The 21,539-nt window shown below is 41.9% G+C and overlaps 1 protein-coding gene across 11 annotated transcripts in view; it reads left to right on the plus strand.

The window, feature by feature from the left end:
* IKZF3 (IKAROS family zinc finger 3) overlaps positions 1-20,643 on the plus strand; it is a 37,998-nt gene extending 17,355 nt beyond the window's left edge. For 5 of the 11 annotated variants that reach the window (XM_056362129.1, XM_056362128.1, XM_056362126.1 and 2 more), the window contains 5 exons: positions 2,539-2,799; positions 3,490-3,657; positions 5,346-5,462; positions 12,244-12,360; positions 17,578-20,643. In XM_056362129.1, coding sequence (XP_056218104.1) covers positions 2,539-2,799; positions 3,490-3,657; positions 5,346-5,462; positions 12,244-12,360; positions 17,578-18,281 — 1,367 coding nt within the window. In that variant the 3' untranslated portion in view covers positions 18,282-20,643. The remainder of the gene's footprint in view (positions 1-2,538; positions 2,800-3,489; positions 3,658-5,345; positions 5,463-12,243; positions 12,361-17,577) is intronic. The other 6 variants (XM_056362132.1, XM_056362131.1, XM_056362133.1 and 3 more) reach the window with 6 other exon arrangements.
* The last annotated feature ends 896 nt before the right edge of the window (positions 20,644-21,539 follow it).

Below are 21,539 nucleotides of genomic sequence, written 5' to 3' on the forward strand. Positions count from 1 at the left end.
AAGTACTGCAAGCAGTCAGCATGCAATATGGAAAATGCAGAGGTAATTATTTTCCACAGTGGAAGCCTAGGATGGCTTGCCCAGTTTGTGCCAGTCAGCAAGTGCTTGCCATGGGGAACTCAACCCAGCGTTCACGCAGTGCTATGTGAGCGCTGGCGTAGGTCTGTAAAAGAGTGAAAAGCTGTGAGCCATGAACTTGTGGTGAGAAACAGTAGAAAACGGTAGAGAAGTCTTCTCAGTTGGAGTTTACAACTAGTTATCCACTAAGCGATTGCATTTGATGCAGACAAAAGGTGAGACGTTAAGTAGAAAGTGGGAATTGAAATTGTGTCTGAAAGTACCAACAAGGTGCAGCTGCAATGGGTACTTCCTTTTACCGTGCTGTGCAGGATGTAGCAAATTATTTTGGAGCTGCCTTCTTCTGAGAGGGAAAAAAAGCCCAAACTACCATCAAAAACACTTTTTTGGGTTGTTTTGGTTTTTTTTTTTGGAAAACAGATTCTGTTGAAAGCTGCTTTCAGCAACTGGTAATAATTTTCCTTAGCGTGATGGAACTGGATGTATAAACTAATTTTAGAGTCTTGATAGCAGAGGCACCCTTGCTCCCTCAGACATGAAGTTGGCAGCAGAAGGTACTTGCGGAGGAAAACCTGTTTCAGTGAAACTAGGAATCCCTGGGATGTGAAGCAGAACTAGTATCGAAGCAGGTGCAGAGAAAAATGGCCCGTTTGTAGATGAATCTAGAGCTCCCTGTGACCCTCTGAGCAAACAGCCAAACCTGTGTGAGCTCTTCTGGGACCAGGGCAGTCAGTCCCAAACTGACTGAGTCCCCAAACTAAAAAATTTTCAGGATAGGGGGATAAAACCATACAATACGCAGGAAAAAAGCACCATCCTTCTGTGTGTATCATCATCTAGGGAGAGCACCAAGGGAAATCTTGGAGTTTTCCACCCTACGCTGTGGATGCTTGCATAGGATGAAGAAATTATCACCCACCTGTTTCTTCCACCTCCCTTCAACCCAAAGATTGATAGATTGGCTGGGCTTCATAAAACATTTAGGATAGAGGAGTGATTTTATCACTAAAATATAGTTGAGAACTTTGACTTCACGAAAGCATTGGTTGCCAGATCTTCATTTTTCAGTGCTGCTTTTATGTTGCCACCTCATTTTCACTGTCACCCATTGTTTGTTCTTGGCATTTGATGTGGTTTATTACTCAGAACCAGAGCTAATACATATTCAGCAGTCCAAGTTCTGTACTTTGGAGAAAGGACAAGTGATTAAGTGCCATATTTAACTGTCTAACCCTCAGTTTGAGAGAGGAGCAGGTGGCCAGGAGAAGAATACTTTCAAACAGGAAACTATGTGTTTTATCTCTTGGTGCTTTTCTTCACTTGGTAGCTTGAGGCATAACTCAAGTTTCAGCCATAGCCTAGCTCTGGTCTAGATGGAAAAGCAGAAAAAATCTGTCCTGTCAATTAGTAAAGATTTTAATGCAAGTGCCAGTAATGCTGGAGTTAATAGTGGAAAAGAAATTCAGCAATGTAAGTTTGGAATTGTCAGCTGTTCATATAGTGTGACCAATCTGCTTATATTTTTACATGGGAGCATTATTGTTAGTAAATATTTGGTAAATTTTTATAGTTAGTAAATTATTAGCTACTTGTTACATTGTCCTCTTGTCGTGAAATTGCATTCATTTAAGGCAATGCCTTTGGTTTTCTCGGGACATGGCTACAGGTTCAGGAACCTGTTGAGAGGCCACGGATGCTGATCTTTATGAGTCTTTGGGTTCTTTGCCACATACTCGTGATATGGCTTTGGACAAATCTTTTAACATTTCTGAATACATTCATTGATTTCTTTACCCTGCTTCTGCTAGTTTTACTCACACAGTAACCTTATGATACAGGTATCAATATTATTGGATGCTCCTCACACATTTGAGATGTTTGGATAAAAATTGTAATTTGCAGGTAAAAATTAGGATTGTTTATTAGGCCTAACTCATGAGAATCTGTACCATGGGAGCATTGGAACTCTTACACTGGGTCAGACTATTTCTTAGGCCTGTTTCAAGCACCAGAGGTTCCACAGGAAGATAGAAGTAACCTTTTTAATTTGTGTTTTTCTGTATTTCCAATGTGCGGGAACAGCCTGAGACACCAATTTCTGTAGGCTAAGTGTGAGCTGTAGGAATAAGTATTTTCTTACGAATCCTGAATAGCACCCTGTAATTGCAGAAGTTTGTACTGTATTATACTTTAATAATGTGTAGAAGGAAATTATCCATCAAAGGTAATTAGCAGGCAGGTCAGTATTTTTAAAGGTTATCTCACTGTGAGTATCATTAAGTGTACATGACCCATGAAGATTCATATCTTAATGGCATTTTTTCATCTTTGGATGTTCAAGTAAAATATTCAGGGAGATTGGTAATGTAATTTTATGTAATCTTTGAGTTTTTTTCCTAAGATCCTTCATAGTGCCTAAGATGAGCATCTTTTCATCTTTTTGCTTTGTTTTACCTGCAGATGATGTGGTTAAAGTGAAAGCTGAATACAGTGAAAGAGAGGAGAATGCTTTAAATTCAGAACATATGGAAACCCCAGAAGAATCTGAAATGACTTACACCTATCCCAGAGAATATAATGAATATGAAAGCATAAAACTGGAAAGACATTCTGGCTCATATGACAACATCAGGCCAGCTAGTGGAAAAATGAATTGTGATATCTGTGGATTAGCCTGCATTAGCCTCAATGTCTTGATGGTTCATAAGCGTAGCCACACTGGTAAATATCCCTATATTATTCTTGTAAGAGATGAATACTGAAAGGATAGTAATTTGTAAGCTAGACTACTTATTTTAAAAAAGGATACCAAAACCAAGATTTCCTTGTTCTACCCTTGACGCCACGTGTGATCTCTAGCAAGTTACTCACTTTTCTGTGCCTCATTTACCCACCTTTCTTACTGTCAGGACTGACTATTAGTAAAAGCATTTTTGTGAGGCATTTTAAGAATTTTGGATGAAAGGCACTATGCAATTTAAGTATTTCAGGCACAAAACACAAGTTAGATTGGTTTTGTGCCGCCATTTCCAGTCTGTATCTGTATTTCTCTTTGTGCTATAATTTGGCAACAAGCCAGTGAGCATCTTGGGTTTTGACCTGCAGTAAGATGAGACTTTTTTTTTTGCTTTTTCTAAAAATTGCTAGCTTGTTGGAATCATCCTCCTCCAGAACACTTATTTTCATGGAAAAACTGTACAGTGTTTTCTATAGTCGTACATATGTTACAAGAAGCTCTGACACCAGAGCTGCATGTAACTCCCACTGAAGTCAACGGAAGGGCTGTGTGTGTTTCTGTAGAAATAAATTGATCCAGTATCTCATTCTTTCCCCTTCCAAAAAGGAAAGGGTATGAAGACAGCATGATACCCACGTAACCATTAAATGTCCTTTTTTGTATGTCATTTTAAGGTGAACGGCCATTCCAGTGTAATCAGTGCGGAGCTTCCTTTACTCAGAAGGGTAACCTCCTCCGCCACATTAAACTACATACGGGGGAAAAACCTTTTAAATGTCATCTTTGCAGTTATGCCTGCCAAAGGAGGGATGCGCTAACAGGTCACTTAAGGACACATTCTGGTAAGTGACTTCAGAGACACTTCATGTGTTTTAGACGTGTGTCACTAGGACACTAGGTGTGAAAAAGAGTCAGCCAAGTTCGCTCAGCTGGGCTAGTTCTGAACAGTGGGCAGATAGCAGCGACCACTCACTCTGCCTGCTGTGCTGATGGAACCATCTCTGGGCTCAGCTCCGCTCTTAAGGCAGAAAGAGGGCACAGGGAAACCTGCTGTCACAGCTGTGTGCTGTGAGGAACAGCCAGCCTCAATGCCTGCTTGAACAAAATAACTCCTTGGTGTTTTCAAATGAGTGGAGCTAGCTGTGCCAGCAAGCTCTGAATTTGAGGAGTAGTGTGAAGACATGCTTTGCTGGGACTCCCGGTCCTACCCTGAGCTGTTAGGCTCTAGAAGCATAATCCAGGACAGCACGACTATCGCCAGTGAACACCTCACTGTTGTGTAGTGCCTTTCATCTGAATGTCTTAACATGCTCAACAAAGACCGGTGTTTTTTCTCAAGCCTGGTAGGGTTTTCCATCCATTTTACAGATGGGAGAAATGAAGGCACAGAGCTGATGTGACTTGAATAACAAGCCAGGTATAAATTAATTAATCATAGTTCCCCCAGTTCTGTAAGAGCCAGGTTGTGCTTACTCTTTTGATTTGTGTATATCCTGTGTTATACAGCAGCCTAGAGAGAAAATATTTATTCTAAATGATAGATGTTATCTCTGCACTGCACTTTACAGAAAAAAAAAGAAAAGTACAAACTCACAAAGAATCAAAGTTAAAAATGAGATTACCTGACATGGATAAATGAGATTCTGATTTAATCAAGAACCGTCACAGTGGTGGTGACTGTCCCCCACCAGCACAATGCTAAAAACATCATGCTTCAAACACATCATGTAGTTATTGTAAGTGAAGTTTTCAAGAGCTGGCTTATTAAACAGTATAAAGAAAGCCTCTTCAAGTGAATCACGTAAAGAAGCCAACAATTGCATTAGCAGTAGGGAGTGTGGTCTCGCTGCACATCATACAATGCAAGGCTAGTTATATTTGCTCTGTCCAGGGATGATATTTTGCCAGGGTGTGTTAGAGGATGTCTGTTCACAAAACAGGAATGAGGTACTTTAGGAAGTGCTTCCCGTCCTTGTGTATGAGGTGCTGGGAAAGGCTGTGTGGATATCTTAGTTAAATGAATTTGAACCATAGTTTTCTTTTCCATAAATGCCTTTGGAAAATAAATGAGCCTCAAATATGGTTTGGGTTTGGTTTAACTTCATCAGTTTCATGAAATCCTTGAAAAAATTCTGTAGAGACAGGACCTAGGTCAGAAGGTTAGGACAGTTGCAGTCCTGGTTTAGCAGCAGTAGAGTTGGCCTTCCCTAGGGAAGTTACGCCAAGAGAAGTTGTCAACTGCAGCAGGGTGGTAGGAACCTGAGCTCCTGGGAACAGTGTCCAGTTATAAGTCCTCTTCTTTTCTGGTCCTGAGCTCAGGGGATGAAGAGGAACTCTGTGTGTCTGGTGGGCTTCACCCTTACATAACCCCAACTTTGTGATGATTACAGTGCTCATAAACTTAACAGAAATTTAAAGCATTCTCCATGAGCTGAAGATATGCTATTAGTAACTATATACTTCAATGTCAGGGAGACGGTGTTTTAGTAGTCTCTTGTAGTTATTTTATCCTGCACTCTTATTTTTCTAGTGGAGAAGCCATACAAATGTGAGTTTTGTGGAAGGAGCTACAAGCAAAGGAGCTCATTAGAGGAGCACAAGGAGCGGTGCCGTACTTATTTGCAGAACGCTGGCATGTGCGAGGCTGGTGAGTTTATCACATTACAGTGGTTTTGGTTTTTTGGTTCATTACAGTGCTTAAAAAAGGGCATCTGGTAAGCTGTTAATGCACAGCCTGAGAAGTTTTTACTACAGCCATTTTCTGTAACCTAAAGGGCTGTAACATCTTATAAAAGGGTCTGGTTTAATGCATCCCTCAGGCAACTAGTTAAAGAATGCTTTTATTTTAATCACTTTTTTATTTCACAGTTACTTTGAATAAAACATCTAAAATACCTTGTACGCTGCATTTCTGTAGGTGACACAGTAAGTTAAATTATTCCTACATTAATGCTATTATGTGGCTTATTTTATTGAAAGAGTTGATGCCTGTGGTGGTTGACAACAGTTCTTCACACATCTCAGCCTGTTTGACGCTTCTTTTTCTTTAGAATGAAAACTGTTAGTCAGCATTGTTAGAATTTGCAGAAGTTTTAGTGACATGGATCTAGGGCGTGGAAATGGGATGGTATCCTGAAGATCACTGATAGATCAGCTTAGGAGGTAGTGAGAGATGAGGGACTTCTTTTAAGTGTAGAGTTGTCTTTGGAAAAGACTGAAGGTAAAAGGTATCAAAACGTAGTTTTTCTTATTTTCCTTTTCACAGTCTCAGTGCTGCAGTTCTGAAAATACTTTAGTGAAAAATGACTGCTGTAATCTTTGAGCCTGCTTTGCCTGAATATTTCAAATCCTAAAATGAACTTGTGTGATATAAATCCCACAATACACCAGTAAGTCAGGAAAGAATTACTTTTCCCATTCAAAGCCAGGGAGTGGTTGTGACCTCCCCAAAGAGAATACAACTAATCTATAGCAGAGCTGAGTCTACAGGTTCAGCATTTGGGTTCCCATTTTTTTGCTCTTCAGCCTTAAAAAAACAACCAAACAATAGAAACATAGAATCGTAGAACAGTGTGGGTTGGAAGGGATCTTAAAGATTATCTAGTCCACCCCCCTGCCATGGGCAGGGACATCTTCCACTCACCCAGGTTGCTCCAAGCCCTGTCCAACCTGGCCTTGAACACTGCCAGGGATGGGGCACCCACAGCTTCTCTGGGCAGCCTGTTCCAATGCCTCACCACCCTCATAGATAAGGATTTCTTCCTAATATTGCATCTGAATCTCCTCTCTTTCAGTTTAAAGCCTTTCCCCCTTGTCCTGTCACTACATGCCCTTGTACAAAGTCCCTCTCCAGCTTTCCTGTCGGCCCCTTTAGGTACTGGAAGGCTGCTCTGAGGTCTCCCTGGAGCCTCCTCTTCTCCGGGCTGAACAACCCAGCTCTCTCAGCCTGTCCTCACAGGAGAGGGGCTCCAGCCCTCTGAGCATCAATAACTTTAAGGAGCTTCCTAGTTTTGATTGTGAATTTCAGATAGAATTTTCTTTACAAGGAAAAAAGTTAAACTGAGTTTTCAGAGAAGAAAACTAAAATGTAAAAATACACTTAAAACAGCAGTGTTTACCAAGGCCCTTTGATAATGAAAAAAAAAATAATTTATTCACTGATATGCTTATCAAGCAAAGATTCTGCAGGCATCATCCCAAGCTGGGCCTGAAAAATGGTGTGAAGGCCCCTTGATGATGATGACTCTGTGGGGACCAAAGTCCTGACTCTGTGCAGAGCGAGGAAGCTGGTGTGTCAGGCTTTATGACACATGCACACACAAAAAACCGCCATGAAGAAGCAATGATTTAACAAAGTTAGAGTTTTATAGTTTTTCGTGGGCTATCATCTTTTCAGCAAATGACATGTTTTTTAGAGCATTAGTAAAAGTAAATGGTTATCAGAACATCAGCAAGTTTTGGTTTTCATGAGAACCCATACTTATTGTAACTGTGGTTTTATGTTACAGTACATACTCCCATGATGGCAATCACTGAGATGTCCACCACGTGAAAATGGAAAACATGATACCTACTATAGATTTCTGCTTTTAAATGATTCTCATGGTTTATATTCATTTCAGAATAGCAACATTTCACTTATCCAGAATCTGCTATGTAGTACTTACTGCAGTAGTACAGCATGCCTTAAATTGGTCACAGAGGAAACGTAAATTTCCAGTATGACACGATGTGGCTGTACCCTATACCTTTAAGACCTTTGCAGTTTTAAAAGTCTTGCAGTGTTTTTGGTGGAGTAGTAAGTTTTATGAAAAACAGGAACTCCAGTCTTGCTGAGGCATTTCCATTCGGTTCTCTGATATCAGCACTATGTTAGATGACAAAATCAGAGAGAGGGAAGGCTGGAAAGGACCTCAGGAGATCAGTTAGTGCATTCAATTTGCTTTTTTCCCCTGAAGTGTAGCATTTTGCATTTGTGTTTAGTGAATGTTGTTTTTTTGATTTCTGACCATTTTCCTACTTATCCGCATTGCTTTGAATTTTGATACTTTCCTGAAGTCCTTGCAACCTTCTCATATGGAACCATCTTTAAGCACAAGTGTGCTCTACGTGCCATCATCCAATAATCAGTTAAAATACTGAAAAGCATCAGGACTGTAGTAACCATTCTGGCTGCTTTTTATACAACGTTTGCATGTTCCAAATGTAGCAGCCTGGAAATATTTCTGAAAGAAAGATTTTATGCAACAGTGTTGTTAGCACATTGCTCAGTCCCTGATAACAATCTCTGGTCATGTTGCTCTCATTGCACAGTAACTCACCTCTCTTCCATTCTCCATTATTTAGTGACCACACAGAGATGCTACAGGAAGCAATGCCTCTAATTTGAGCTCTGCTTTGTACTTCAGGGTTTTGTGAACAAGGCCCGCATGTTCTAAAAATTATACTGATGTTGACAGTGTGACAAAAACCACACTATGGAAACAATTCAGTACAGGCTGAATGATCGTGTGTTCGTGCTGTGGGCTGGAAGGAGAGCATCCACTCTGTATGTCTACAGAATGACATAATGGCTGGGTGACAGCACTGTTTTAGAGAGGTGGCTTGCCACCCAGTGATTACAAGAAAACATAAGCACTCATTCATAAGGTCTAAACCACAATTTTTCTTCTGGAAGTGCTTTATAAATGTAAGATCACCACTGATGTGTAACACACCGAGGGTGGCCGTAGTACTTGGAAGCACCACAGAGAGATTTCAGGCGGTGGTCAGGGAAGGCTGTAAGTGGTCGCTGGTGTTAATTGTGTAGGAGGTGGTGACCTGAGTTTGAACGTGGTCAGGACATTAGAGCTAAATCTCATCCTGCCCCTGTGTGAAAATACCACTGTTAGGAGCTTGGCTTTCCATGTAATTCCAGAGGCACATGTGAGAGCACCGAGCAGATCTGAACAAGAAGGGAAAAGGGTGATTTATTTGATCTGCAAGGTTTCTTTTAGCGTCCTGAGGGTTTTAGTTCTTTTCTGGCCAAGCAGTTGAACCATCAGAGGTATTTAGCTTGCAGGACATTTCAAGATCACAGTCTGAAATAGGTTAAGTGCTTTTGAAGTCTAGATTTTCTTTATGACTGTGTGTTATTTCACAATATAACTTTCAGTGAAGCACTTGACCATTTCTGTCAGTCCAGCCTGAAATTTATTTTTAGATATGTGTTATAGTTAGATAATTAGTTCTTTATACTAACGTCACAATGTGCAGTGGAATCATCTAGTGGATAAGGTAATTGAAGAGGGAGACAGGGCATGATTATTTCTTTCTGTTTGAGAAGTCTTTGGAGAATTTTTAGCAATTAAAAAACCACATTTCCTAAATACTAAATATTATTCTTAGATTGTTTCATAAGTGATCCAGAAGAAAGAGGTGGGTGAGCTAATTTTAAGTTAGCTTTTGGATAGAGAGCAGTGTTGTGGGAGAGAATCAAGTGCAACCACCTTTGTCTCAATGGGAGCAGATAGTGTTTCCCTAAGGCTGTATTATGGAGACATTGTCAAAGACCTTCTGTGGCACATAGAGATTTTTTTTTTTTATCTTTGGGAAAAAATGGCCGTTAGTAAGGAGTAGAAAATCTTCATGTGAAAGAAAAGACCCTCAGCATTAAAATGAAATGGCAGGCAGACAGCAAGCTGAAAGATTGATAGTTACAGATGTCCCAGAACATACTATATAGGTCAATAGTTACTGTCTTTTCAGCAATCTCTTCTGAGTGAAGACTATTGTTACCTCTGCAGGAAGCCACTTGTCTGCCCTCTTGACACTAATTTAATAAAGTTCCCTTGTTAGCACATAAATAACACTGACAAGACGAGTAGTCACTGATACACTGTATGCAGCTTCCAGTGTGTTTCTAGGGCTGGCTGAGGACTTACACAAATTTCACTCTGAGTTCTCTCAGAAGATAGAGAAAAAGATTCTGAAAATGTGAAATTAAAGCTTTAATAGAACAAAAGTACAACCCATGAAGTTAAAGATTGAGAAAAAGAGGAACTAGAAGAACAAAATAAGAAAAATGAAGAAATGGTAGGGATCATGGAGCTGCTTTTATGACATGGATGAATTGCATTTTCTTTCTTTTTTTCTTCTTTACAACATAAATTTTTTAATATAGAACACTGTATTATCTTGTTCTGGGTAGTTGTGGGTTGCTGGGGTTTTAACATTTAAATTACTATTGTTAATGACTTGTGCAGTGATCCTGTCAAGATTTCAAGCTTTCTGGGTCGGGAGCAGTTCAAACCTCAAACAGCAGTTATGTAAAGAAAATACAAAAAGCTCAGATATTCCAGTTTTAGGAGCATGAGAGTTAAACAGAAGTTCTGAAATTAAAAATCTTGTAACATTATTCTCAAGAATTAACTAGAGCTTCTGGCCAAAATCCAAATGGATGGTGATGTTCTGCCTGTAACTTTCCCTTATAGTTTCAACTTAACCTGATCTTTTGTCTCGCTTTATGTAAAGTGCTATGTAGTGTCTTGGTAGCTCATGCTGGAAGCAGGTGCACTTTAGCAGTTGATTAATATATTTATGCAAGTCTCTCCACACACTAGAGTAATTTGGAATAAAAGTCAGACTGGAAAAGCAGTATGTTATTACCTTGAAGGCATCGTGTATGCATGCCCTCTGTGGGCCTGGTTATCATGTATATCATGGAGTTACAGCCTGAAGAGACAGGAGTAAGGTAGTGCTGAGCTGAGCCCTATTATCCCATCCATCCTGAGTCATATTTGTAGCTAGTATTTGTGGCATTGAGTACTTATGAAGCACTTTACATCTTCAAAATGCTGAACAAACATTAACAAATAGTTCTGGCTGAGGTTTGGTGAGTCATGGTTGGTGCTGTCTGACTCATATGATAGCAGTAACAGCAATAATAAACAAGTAAGGAGTGACTGACTTTGAAATTTATAGGGAAATGTTGCACACTAGGCTATGGAAGGATGATACTGCATTTTTATCACTTGTACTTAGTAAACTGCAATTTAAGTCCAATAGTTAATAAAATTGCGTTTAGCAGGACTGAAGTGATACCCAAGTGCTTGTATCGTTTTCCTCTGACATTACTTCTCCCTTGTGTAGATTATGCTGCATGTATTAGGTATACTAGTGCAATAGTATAATAACACAGCAGCCAGGATTCTTTCACGGTGAAATATGACCTTTTATATTACCTTGGGAAAATAAATTACCCTTCCTTGTCTTCGTTTTCCTCTATTCCGATTCCAACTCTTAAAGGCATGGGCAGTCTCTTAAAACATGTCTAGTTTTCATCACAGTGGTTCCTAACACTGAAACTGTTTGTGCTACTTTTTAATATAAAAGTACCACTAACTGGTACTTGGGTCTTCAGGCGAGAGCAGCCTTTTTGGGGGAAGCTGCAGCAGTTATGTTCAGTATTAGTCTGGCAGTAGCGATATGAGGTGGCAGTCCTTCAGCTTGGCTGATCCAGCTCAAAAGCCTGTGCAGCCTCCATGAGGTGAGAGCGAGCAGCAGTTTCCGTGAAATGGTGGGCACTGGTTAGCCTGGCTAAAGGAGAACTGTGGAAAATGGTAAGATCCTTAAAACAGTCAGTGGCCCAGTCTCAAGGAAGTGATCATAAGGCACGTGTACTTTTTCTAAAAGTAGAAATTCTGGAGGGTGTAATAACCTTTAAAACACCTAATGCTAATGCTTACAAATGTGCCAGAGAGAAAACACTCTTCATCAGTTTTAGCTGTAGCATTTCAGAAAAAAAAATAAAATTAAGTGGTAATGACACCTGGGAAAAAAATGAGTTAAAGCGAGTGTTGAAAGGTTGTATTATTTTGATTTTAGTGGAACATTAATATATTTCATACAAGTTTCTCAGTGATTAGTTAAGAAGGCATTGATGTATGGCTGATACCTAAAAAAGCATAGCAAGAGGACCGAATGTCTTACAGTGAAGTTTTGAAGCAGTGTGTCGGTCTGCAGGTGTCACACAGTCTTACTCAGAATAAAAAAGAAAGGCTAACAGAGGTTGTATCTCCATCTATATTTTGTAACCAACCCTTCCAGCCAGTTTATTTTACACTTCCTCTTGCTAATGAAGGTATTGGTTTTGTATGGTTTATGCTCTCCTTGCATGAGCTCAGGACTGCAAAATTTTGTGTGTTTCTGTGCTTGGTTCCACTGACCGCAACTGGTCCCCAAGGGCGCAAAGAGCAAGAACGACAGAAACAGCAAAACAAGTTTACATCAGATCTCCAAACTGTTTCCTCCCAGTTAGTGTGGCAAACTCCGGAGATTAAACCATTCATCTCTTCCTTTTTTTTTTTTTTTCCTTTTCACCTACGTGTTTTTTGTTTTGTTTTGTTTTTTTCTTTTCTTTTTTTTCCTTTTCACATTTTCCAAACTAGCAAGCGTGGAGGCAAGGCACATCAAGGCAGAGATGGGGAGTGAAAGAGCCCTTGTGCTGGACAGGCTAGCAAGCAACGTGGCAAAGCGAAAAAGCTCAATGCCTCAGAAATTTATTGGTAAGAACAAAAAACCTTTTCATGTGCAACAGCTAAATATGTGCAAGTTGTTAACCTGTAGTACAATGCCTCTGCTTATTTTAAATATCCTTCTCAAGTTTATAATCTAATACAAAAGAATATAAATAAAGTAACTGATTATTCTGACATGGGTTTAGTGATTTGTTGTAGGGGCTTGATTGAAATAAAAAGAATATATTCTGTTAGATACTTAAACTGAATGGAAGCTACTATTGTGCTTTTTGTCTATTTGTGTAGGCAATTTACAAATACATTTTTATGAGCTTCCATGTGTTGTTTTCTGTACCTGTGCATTTGAAATGTTCTCTGCTAGGTCCTTTACAGGAAAAGAACAGGAAGGCTTCATGCTGTTAAGAGCTGAGAGCTCTTTCTAGTCAGCAGGAGCTGAAGATACTTGCAGGATGCATGTGTGGAATAAGGCCTAAAGACAGAAAAGGATTGGATTTCTGTTAGTCATCCTGCTGAATTTGAATATGATTTAAAAATATCAAATCCTTTCTTGTGGTAATTTAAGCAACAAGGTGTTTCCATAGCATTTTCTTTGCATTTAATTTTATATGATCAGAGTTTTGCATGCTGGGGATCTTAAATACTAGTTCAGCAGGTTCTGTGTTTGCAGCAAATGCCTGATCCTCTCGGCTAGTCTTATTTCATTAACTTGCCTTTTAAGAAAATAAAAGGCAACTCTTGTGTCCCGAGTACAGACCTTAGTCAGCAATTCTGTATTATTAGTACCAGTAATGCAGTAATGCCTGATTTGTTATATTCTCTATGGTTATATGAAGTACTGAGTTCTTATTTTTCTTAATAGAAACTTTACCTTCAGCCAGGGGGCCTGTGTGGTGGCTGATGTTCACACACATGACTGGGGAGGGGAGAAGCGTGGGGCTGAGGGTGCAGGCAGGATCAGCTGCCATCAGACTGACCCACCTGGCAGAGGGATGTTCTGAGGAGCTGTTCTCGAACGTCTGGGGCTAAGGGCCAAGCTTAGGTAAGGGTATGGTGCTAAATCCAGAGATAGAGATATATATATAGAGATAGATATAAAAGCAACTTAATTTTTGAAGGTAATGTAGCTCTTACGGGATTTGGTGGGTAGCACTGGACTTTCAGCTATGAAAACCGGTAACTTTTCTTTAGATATCTTACTATAGCTTTAAAAAGGTCACTTTTTTATACAGGAAAGTTAACACCAGCACACTCTATCTGAGTGCCTTCGGGTACTTAATATTGAAACTGTTGACTATGTGACTTAGACATTACATGTCGTGCTGTGATTCAAAAAGTAATACTAATGCAAATGTTTTTGAAAATCTTTAGCTTCCCTTTTTTTTAGCACTGAGACCAGCTTTACCCTATCTTGTTGTACAATTGCTACCAATTCAATCTCTATGTATTTTCTTAAACATAACCTGCAGCAGGTTGCAACCTGCTTGAAGTTAAGTACTAGTGTTTTTCTGATTTGTTTTACCAGCGTACTAGTTACCATACGGAAAAGATCCTTGTTTGATTTGTGATTGAGCTCAGCAATGTGGTCTGCTGATGGCATGAACTGGTGCTGCATCATGCAAGGGGTTCTGTGGAGAAGCTGGAGGACCCAGGGCAGTTCACCTCAAAGAACAAAATAACTGTTTTCTGAAGCTTGCTGTTTTTTCTAGAACCTACGCGATTGGCATGTTCTTGTTAAGTAATATGTGAAAAAATTGGTCCCTTTTATCCCTGGGAAGTATGTTGGCGAGAGCAGTCTGTCCGACCTTGATTTGACTTTTGTGACTTTCTGAACGCTATGCGTAGGAGTGCAAATCTGCCAGGACAGCTTTGCGATTTCTTGGGAAACGGTGCTCTCAGAACGGGTGCTGATTTTTCATTTTGTCAGGAAGAAGGGATAGAGAAGTATACTAACAAGGCATCTTTGTTTGGCTCATTTTTGTGAATGAAGTCTATTGATCAGAAAAAAAAAAATCCCTTTATTATTATTTGAGGGCTCTACAGAGGTTCATACAAGCACCAGGAGTCTCACCCAGGCTATTTTGCACATTTTCGTTGTCAGTAGCTACCTCATGTGCACAAGTCTGAAGTCTCAAATGAGGACACAAATCAGCAGGCCATATACTTGACTCTTAACCTCTGCACTAGGCCCCTCTTCAAAGCCTTCTCCTGCAAAGAGTTTGTCCTCAGCTTTTCCTTCAGTTATGAAGGAACAAGGGTTTAAGTGGAAGTTTATGATTTTGTGTTTTCTATTTTGCTGTGGATTTCTGTTTGCATGTATATGGGCCAAAGTTACAAACCCTGGCTTTTTGTACTTCCTTGTTTGATTAGTGAACAGATAGTTAGCAAAAAAAAAAATAAAATTAAAAATAGCCCAGCAGAGCAGATCAGTACCTGTGCTGGTGGTACTTCACTGCTGTACAAAACACTCAGGGGGCTGTATCTTCAGTCAAAGCGCAGTCAATGCATTTCTGCCAGTTTACACCAGCTGAGCATCTTGACCCACAGACTTCTATTTCTTCCTTTTTAAAAACAAGTTCTCCCTGAAACTGGGAGTAAAAAATATATTTCTCATAGTAGTAAAAGTGCTCGTGCGGTTCTGACACAGTCGCAAACACCATTGTCCCTCTTTGTGTGCAAAGTGAGAAATGACTGCTTTGGTTAGCACAGTGGCAGGAAACAGGCTCACTCCCTCTTTCCAGTGTCCACACCTCATCAGGTTGCAAAAATCTACGTACATTTCAGAGTAAGTGAAGCAGCACTGAGCAGCACATGAGTATGTGTCATACGCTATGGCTTGTGTGTGAATTCTGAAGGGGAAAGATTTTGCATTGCACTGAGGCAAACAAATGAAGAAAAAAAAAAAAAAAAGAGGAAAGATGCTCTGCTAACCAGTGGCTGTTTTGTACGTGAATACTAAAGAACCTGTAAGTTTAATTCAAAGGTTTTTGGTAACTTTGTGGTGCTTTGCCTGGTGCAAACAGTAGCTTAACTCAGAATAATTTATTACATTGTCCTGCTGGCTACAGCAACAGAACATCAACTGCTTTTGGCACAGTCCATCTTACTCATCCCTCAGTCCCCATATACTCCTCTCCCTTTTTCTAAACCCTTGATACCAACTTTCTCCTGACTGCTGTTGTCATTTTTGGGTGAAGCACTGATCTGGCTTTTTTGGCTCTTTCCATGGAAAGGTTTGCTGTATTTAAGGGGAAACAATCAAGAGTGCTCCTGCTCTGCCTCCATTCAGCTTGGTTGTGATGTAGTGCTATAGCTTGATGTTCTGCGTATGTGATTAGCACTTTCTGTGGTGCTTTCAGGCAGATTCAGCCTACCTAAATATAGGGATCTTACTGAGGAATTAAAATCAGACGTGTGCTTGCCTTGGGGTTGCCTGCTGAGACAGTTGGGGGCGGGAGGAGAGAGAGAAGCCATTCTTTATGTAAAGCCTTTTCCTCCCAAAGTATCTTAGAAATGTCGCGGTCTGGTTTACAGCCTGATTTCTTGCCCTCTTGTAGAAGGCTGCATCTGATGTGCCGTGGCCTTTTAAAAGAGCATGGCAACGTGACACGTTAATGTCTGTCAGAAGAGCCTGTGGGTATTTGCATTTCATTTGGTGGAACTGGTAATTTAAGGGAGGCAGAATGGGTTATTGCGGGGATTTTAAAAAGCCACCAGGATGGTGGAATAGCAGAACACTGCGAGAGCCTCAGTGATCATACATTAGGTTTTTGAAGTCTTACCTTATAACAGTGAAGCCAACCCAAAATTTGTAGGGAATCCTGTCTCTCTTTGCTTTTGTTGCCTTTTTTTAAATTTCAAACTTGTTCACATCTTTTTCACTTGCCTGGAGCTGGGTTTATGAGTCATACAAATGTGCTATATCGCTTTGTTTCCTTCTGTGTGAAGCTGGATAGCAAGTTTTGTTGAGGGTTGGAAGCAGTTACACTCTTGTGGTTCGCTAACCTTTTTGAGTGTTTTATAAGAGAAACGTGAGCTCCTGGTTTTCTGCCTCTGCAGTGAAACCTAATGAGTTTCATATACATTGAGTCATGGTGTTGACAGGTGACTGATAAACATCTGCACTATTCAAGTTACTGTAACTAAAAGATTAGTGGATCTGATGTTTGCAAGTCACTCGCACATGAAACATTTGGTCTGGTCCATTTTTTTTTTTTTTAAAAGCTATGAACAATTGTCTGTTTTCTGTAACCACAGAATTCAGTTACTTTTTTTCTACACATTCACCAAAAGAGTGACTTTAGTCCTTTTGGGGTGCAGTTGTATTTCTTCCTTGCACCTGACATGGGGAAAACTTGTTGCAGTGTTCTGCCCAGCCCACCTTCCACTGCCTTAGTTCTTGCTAGGAAAGGTGTGAGCAGAATTTCAGGTACACTCTCTTCGTTCTCCTCCTGTTCTGTCTAGGCTAGAGTTTTCAAGGCCCCACCGTGCAGAGAGAGGAGCGCATTTCACTCCTCTTTCACTAGCTCCCTGTCAAGTGACCCTAAATATGTTCTTCTATACATCTATACACAGCTGCCAGCGTTCGATTATCTGAAAACCTGTGTAAAGTTCAAAGAAACCAGGCTTAGTGCGGAGAAAGCTGTAGTTGGCAGAGGACAGTGGGGAAAATTGACTTCAGTGGCCGAGGATGTATAAAAGAGGATTCTATCAGACGGGTAAAAACAGTGAAGAGTGTATTCAATCTTGGCCGGCACTTGTCTTCACTTTTTCTGTCCGAGAGGGGTATGCTTCTCGGAGGACAAGTCAAACACAAAAGGTCGCAGTCTTGGTACCAAAAATGGAGTATTTTGGTTCATTATCAATTAGCTCTTTTACAAATATTTTCATTAATGATTATTTACCTTTTTCCAGAAAAAAGATGAGAGAAGTTAATCTATAGAAGCTTTGATAATATTCTCCCCCTTAAATCCCAGAATAATTAAAAAAAATTAATGACGATTTGTCCAGTAAGTATCCTCACCACTTCCTCTATTAATTTTTTTTTGCTTCCAAGCTTGAGCTTTAAAAAAAACAACAAACCCTCCCCCCCGCCCCCCCGCCACTTGTGTATATGAACAGCCTCTTTCAGCAGAGAACATTTCATGCCTCTATTTTCCAGTCACTACTGCCATTTAGAAAAGGCATCATGAAGTTTAAATCCTTCTTTGCACACCCAGGTAATTTAATCTCTCTCCTCTCTTGCAGGTGAGAAGCGACATAATTTTGATGTTAATTATAATTCAAGTTTCATGTACGAAAAGGAAAGTGACGTAATGCAAGGACGCATGATGGACCAGGCCATAAACAATGCCATCACCTACCTCGGGGCGGAAGCCTTGCGCCCTCTTGTGCAGACGCCGCCAGCTCCCACCTCTGAAATGGTCCCCGTCATCAGCAGTCTGTACCCCATCCCGCTGACCCGCGCCGACGTGTCCAACGGCACCTCGCAGGATGCAGAGAAGAGCCACCCCCACCTAAGGGACAAAAGCCTGTCTTCTGACAGAGGCCTCTCCCCAAACAACAGTGGCCAAGACTCCACAGACACTGACAGCAACCACGAGGAGCGGCAGAATCCCACCTTCCACCAAAGCCCGATGATCGCCGCTCAGGCCCGCAACGGCCTCCAGTCCTTCAAGGATTTCCCGAGGCCATACGACATAATCAAGCCACCTGCCATATGCCCCCGCGATGCCTTTAAGGTCATCAACAAGGAAGGGGAAGCCATCGGGGTCTACCGGTGTGACCATTGCCGTGTTCTCTTTTTGGATTATGTGATGTTCACCATCCACATGGGCTGCCACGGGTTCCGCGATCCCTTCGAGTGCAACGTCTGCGGGTACAGAAGCCACGACCGATACGAATTTTCCTCACACATAGCGCGAGGAGAGCACCGAGTAGTGCTCAAATAACAGGACCGGGTTTCCGACAGCAAATCTTTGGTTTAGATTGGAGGGGAGGCTTGTTTGTTTGTTTTTGAATTAGTATAAAGAAAAGTTCTTGAGTATTTTTCTATGCCAGTTTTTGAATGAGTGTCACAGGGAGGTGACACCTTTTAAAATTTTTCTTTACAAATAATTCAGTGTTCTGTAGCATCTATGCCTAGCTGCTGTGGTGAGCAGTACTGTATAAAATACTAGGAGCCGAGACCGATTTTTATATGAACTTTTATTTTTGTGAAAATTAAGAGCCATTTAAGATGTTTTTTTTTATTTTTTAATGTGCATTTGGGTTTAGAATGTATGCTTTAACTCAGCGCAAAAGGTTTTTACGCCCTGCTGCCAGTTTCCCTGCTCGGTCAGATGTATAGTCAGAATTATATAGGAGGAGTTTTCTCTAGCTGTTACGTGCCGGGTGGTCTTCAAATGCCTAATCACCGAAACAGGGAGAACGCGTGTCTGGGAGGGATTATTAATTCCTCTTTAAAGGTTTTCCCCTAAGTCTTAAAGAGCATGTGGCCCCACCACACTTTCATTTTTCTTACCCCTCTGTTCACTTTCTTTAAAGTCACTCCCACATGTCTCTTACTCAGTAATAGCAAAATAAGAAATGAGACCTATTTTGGTGTTGGGGTTTTTTAACTGTATGCGTTTTTGGGATACCCAGTTGAGGTCATCGGTTGGCTCGTCCATGCGGTCTGGGGGAAATCCTGATTTTTCACTGATGGAAAGTCCTCCTTTCTGATGGGTGCCAAAAGCCAGGACGAAACTGTGCTGCTCACTGTGCCCCTGCCTTGCTCCTGCTCAGCTCCAGCAGCAGAACTGGTGGCCGTGCTGTCCAGCCTGCGGCCAGCCCTGGCACTCAACATCCCTGCGGACGGCAGGACGCCTTGGGCTCAGAGCGGGAGTCACCCTGTCCTGGCAGCAAACACCGTGAGAATCTGCATACATGAATGTGTGGGAGCTGACAGCTCAATCACGCTGTCTGGTTTTATGTGGGGATATCCCTCGGAGTGAAATGTGCTGTTTTGCAAAATGAGTATTTACCATTACTTTGAAGCTGGTTTTTAAAATAGTTCTTTTAATCTGATCATTGCTCTGCAGCTGTATTATTAGTCACTGTGCTGAAGATATGAATTTGATAACAGTTTTGCTGAGTGAATGTTTATTCTTTGCAAAGTATTTTTGTATAATGTAGAGTTAGGTGTGTTCTGATGGACTTTTTTGCATCCATTGTACGGTTTGATACCTACGTTGCTTTTGTACTTTTTCAGCGTTGCTGTGCCAATATCCGTGGTGATCCATCCATTTCCACGAGGGAAGGTTGGACCACAGAGACAAGGCTCAAGAAATAATGAATTTCATTCCTCCCTCTGGCCTGGGCTCACTTTTTTGGCTCAAATACTTTCTGCCTCCCTGGGTTTTAAGGTTAAAAAAAATAATTGTATTAATTTTCCCCAATAATGGTACATCTGAAGAAAGATAAATTAGTCTGCAGGGTGCTTGAGTAGCTGAAGAAGTGCTAGACCCTACATCTTGCTTATCGTTCGGGGTAAGGAGAACTATTTTCCTGCCTTGTGTGACGTCCTGTGCGTAGTTATAAACTAGGTTTAGGGTCTTTTCCAATAACCGGTTTCCCATCATGAGGCACGTGATGAATTCATCTTCCCCGATGAATTGTCACGCTGTGACAGCCAGGCTGCGGTTCCAACCAGGGCTTAATGTGACTGCTGGAGGATTGCGGCCAGCAGGCTGGACTGGGAAAGGCTTCAGCCAATTCCATAGCTCCATCCCTCCTGCTGCATTTTCGGGGGGAAGCACCCGCGTTACACGCACACCGTGGCTGCTGAATGTGCTCCTCAGGGTTCCGCAGAAACGAAGAAGATGACGCATAATAAAACGTAACTTGTCATTTGCACAGGAAGCTCCTCAGCTCGCCGAACGTGTGGCACGCAGCACTGCCGCTGGCTTTCTCACGCCGCCACCGAATCCTTGAAAACACTCTGCAGATTACTGTCCCGCTCCTCACTTCCCGCCAGGCAGGGCCTCGGCCACCTACCCTTGCTTCCCAGATAAGGTGAGCATCCAACCGTGAGGAATGCTGCCAGGTTTTTGAAGGGAAGGAGGGATGGGTTTGGAGTGCCTGGCCCAGACGGCGCCGTTTTCCCACTGCTGCCAGGGCAGAGTCAGGATTTCGAGGCGGACTGAACCGAAAGAAGTTCCCTGTGCTGTCTGGCGTTGACAAGCCATAACCTCCTGGAGGTTATCGTTGAGCAGTCGCGTGTTGTGGAATTTCAACCCGGTCTTTTATTAAAATGTAGATATATTTTTATGAGTACCGTTGATCCGCTGTGTGATGCTCGTTGAGCGTGTGCCTGCGCCTCCCTGAAGCAGGGCCAGAGCCTGCCTGAGCCGTGGCCTGGGAGCGGGCCTGGAGCGCTAGGCTCGGCGCTCGGATCAGCCCCTCGGCATCTTCCCTTCACGGCAGGGACCCCTCTGGCACAGCCCACCGGGTCCCACAGCGCTGCCCCAGGGGCCGGGACCCTCCCTTAGGGGCCAAGCCCAAGCCCCGGCGTGGGAGGCAGGGAGCCCGTGGGGCTGCGTGCAGCCTTGGGCAGGTCTCTGAGCTCCAGGAGCTTTGCGAATCGCTTCTTCTGGGCAAACAGAGGGGCAAAATCTGCCGGTAGTTGCTGTGAGCCTGATTTATTCTGCTCCTGCTTTGGTTTTCTTGGTATGAAACAAATTTCTGCTCAGACCATTCTCTTTGACCACGCTCCAGCCAGCTGTTTCATCTGTCTCCGCTTGGTTTCTTTCTCTGCTGATGAATTATACCAAAACAGCAGGCAGCGCAACAGCAGGAGGCTCAGCAATCCAGCTTTTAGCATTAAAGAATGAGTCTCTTGTGCTTAAAACTTTATTAAATTTTTTAAAAATTTCCATAAACTCCTGTGTACCTAATAGTTAACAGGACCTGGGCGCTGCTCTGTTCCCCTGCTCTCCCATGGCCAAAGCTCATTCTTTCAGCCACAAAAGCAGAGGCGCTGGGTGACGCTCAGAGCCCAAAGGTGAACAGCAGATCTTGGCTGACAAGCGGGAGCGGAGCGCCGGGGCCAGAGCTGCTCCCGTCTATTGCCGCTGGGATCTGTAAATCATGATGATGTGATGGAAGCCATGACCAGCGTGCAGCCGTGGTGCTTCCACGCGGGGCTGCTGACCCGATGGCAGAACACT

The sequence above is a fragment of the Falco biarmicus genome, chromosome 17 (assembly GCF_023638135.1).
Source record: "Falco biarmicus isolate bFalBia1 chromosome 17, bFalBia1.pri, whole genome shotgun sequence".
In the NCBI taxonomy this organism is placed as follows: Eukaryota; Metazoa; Chordata; class Aves; order Falconiformes; family Falconidae; genus Falco; species Falco biarmicus.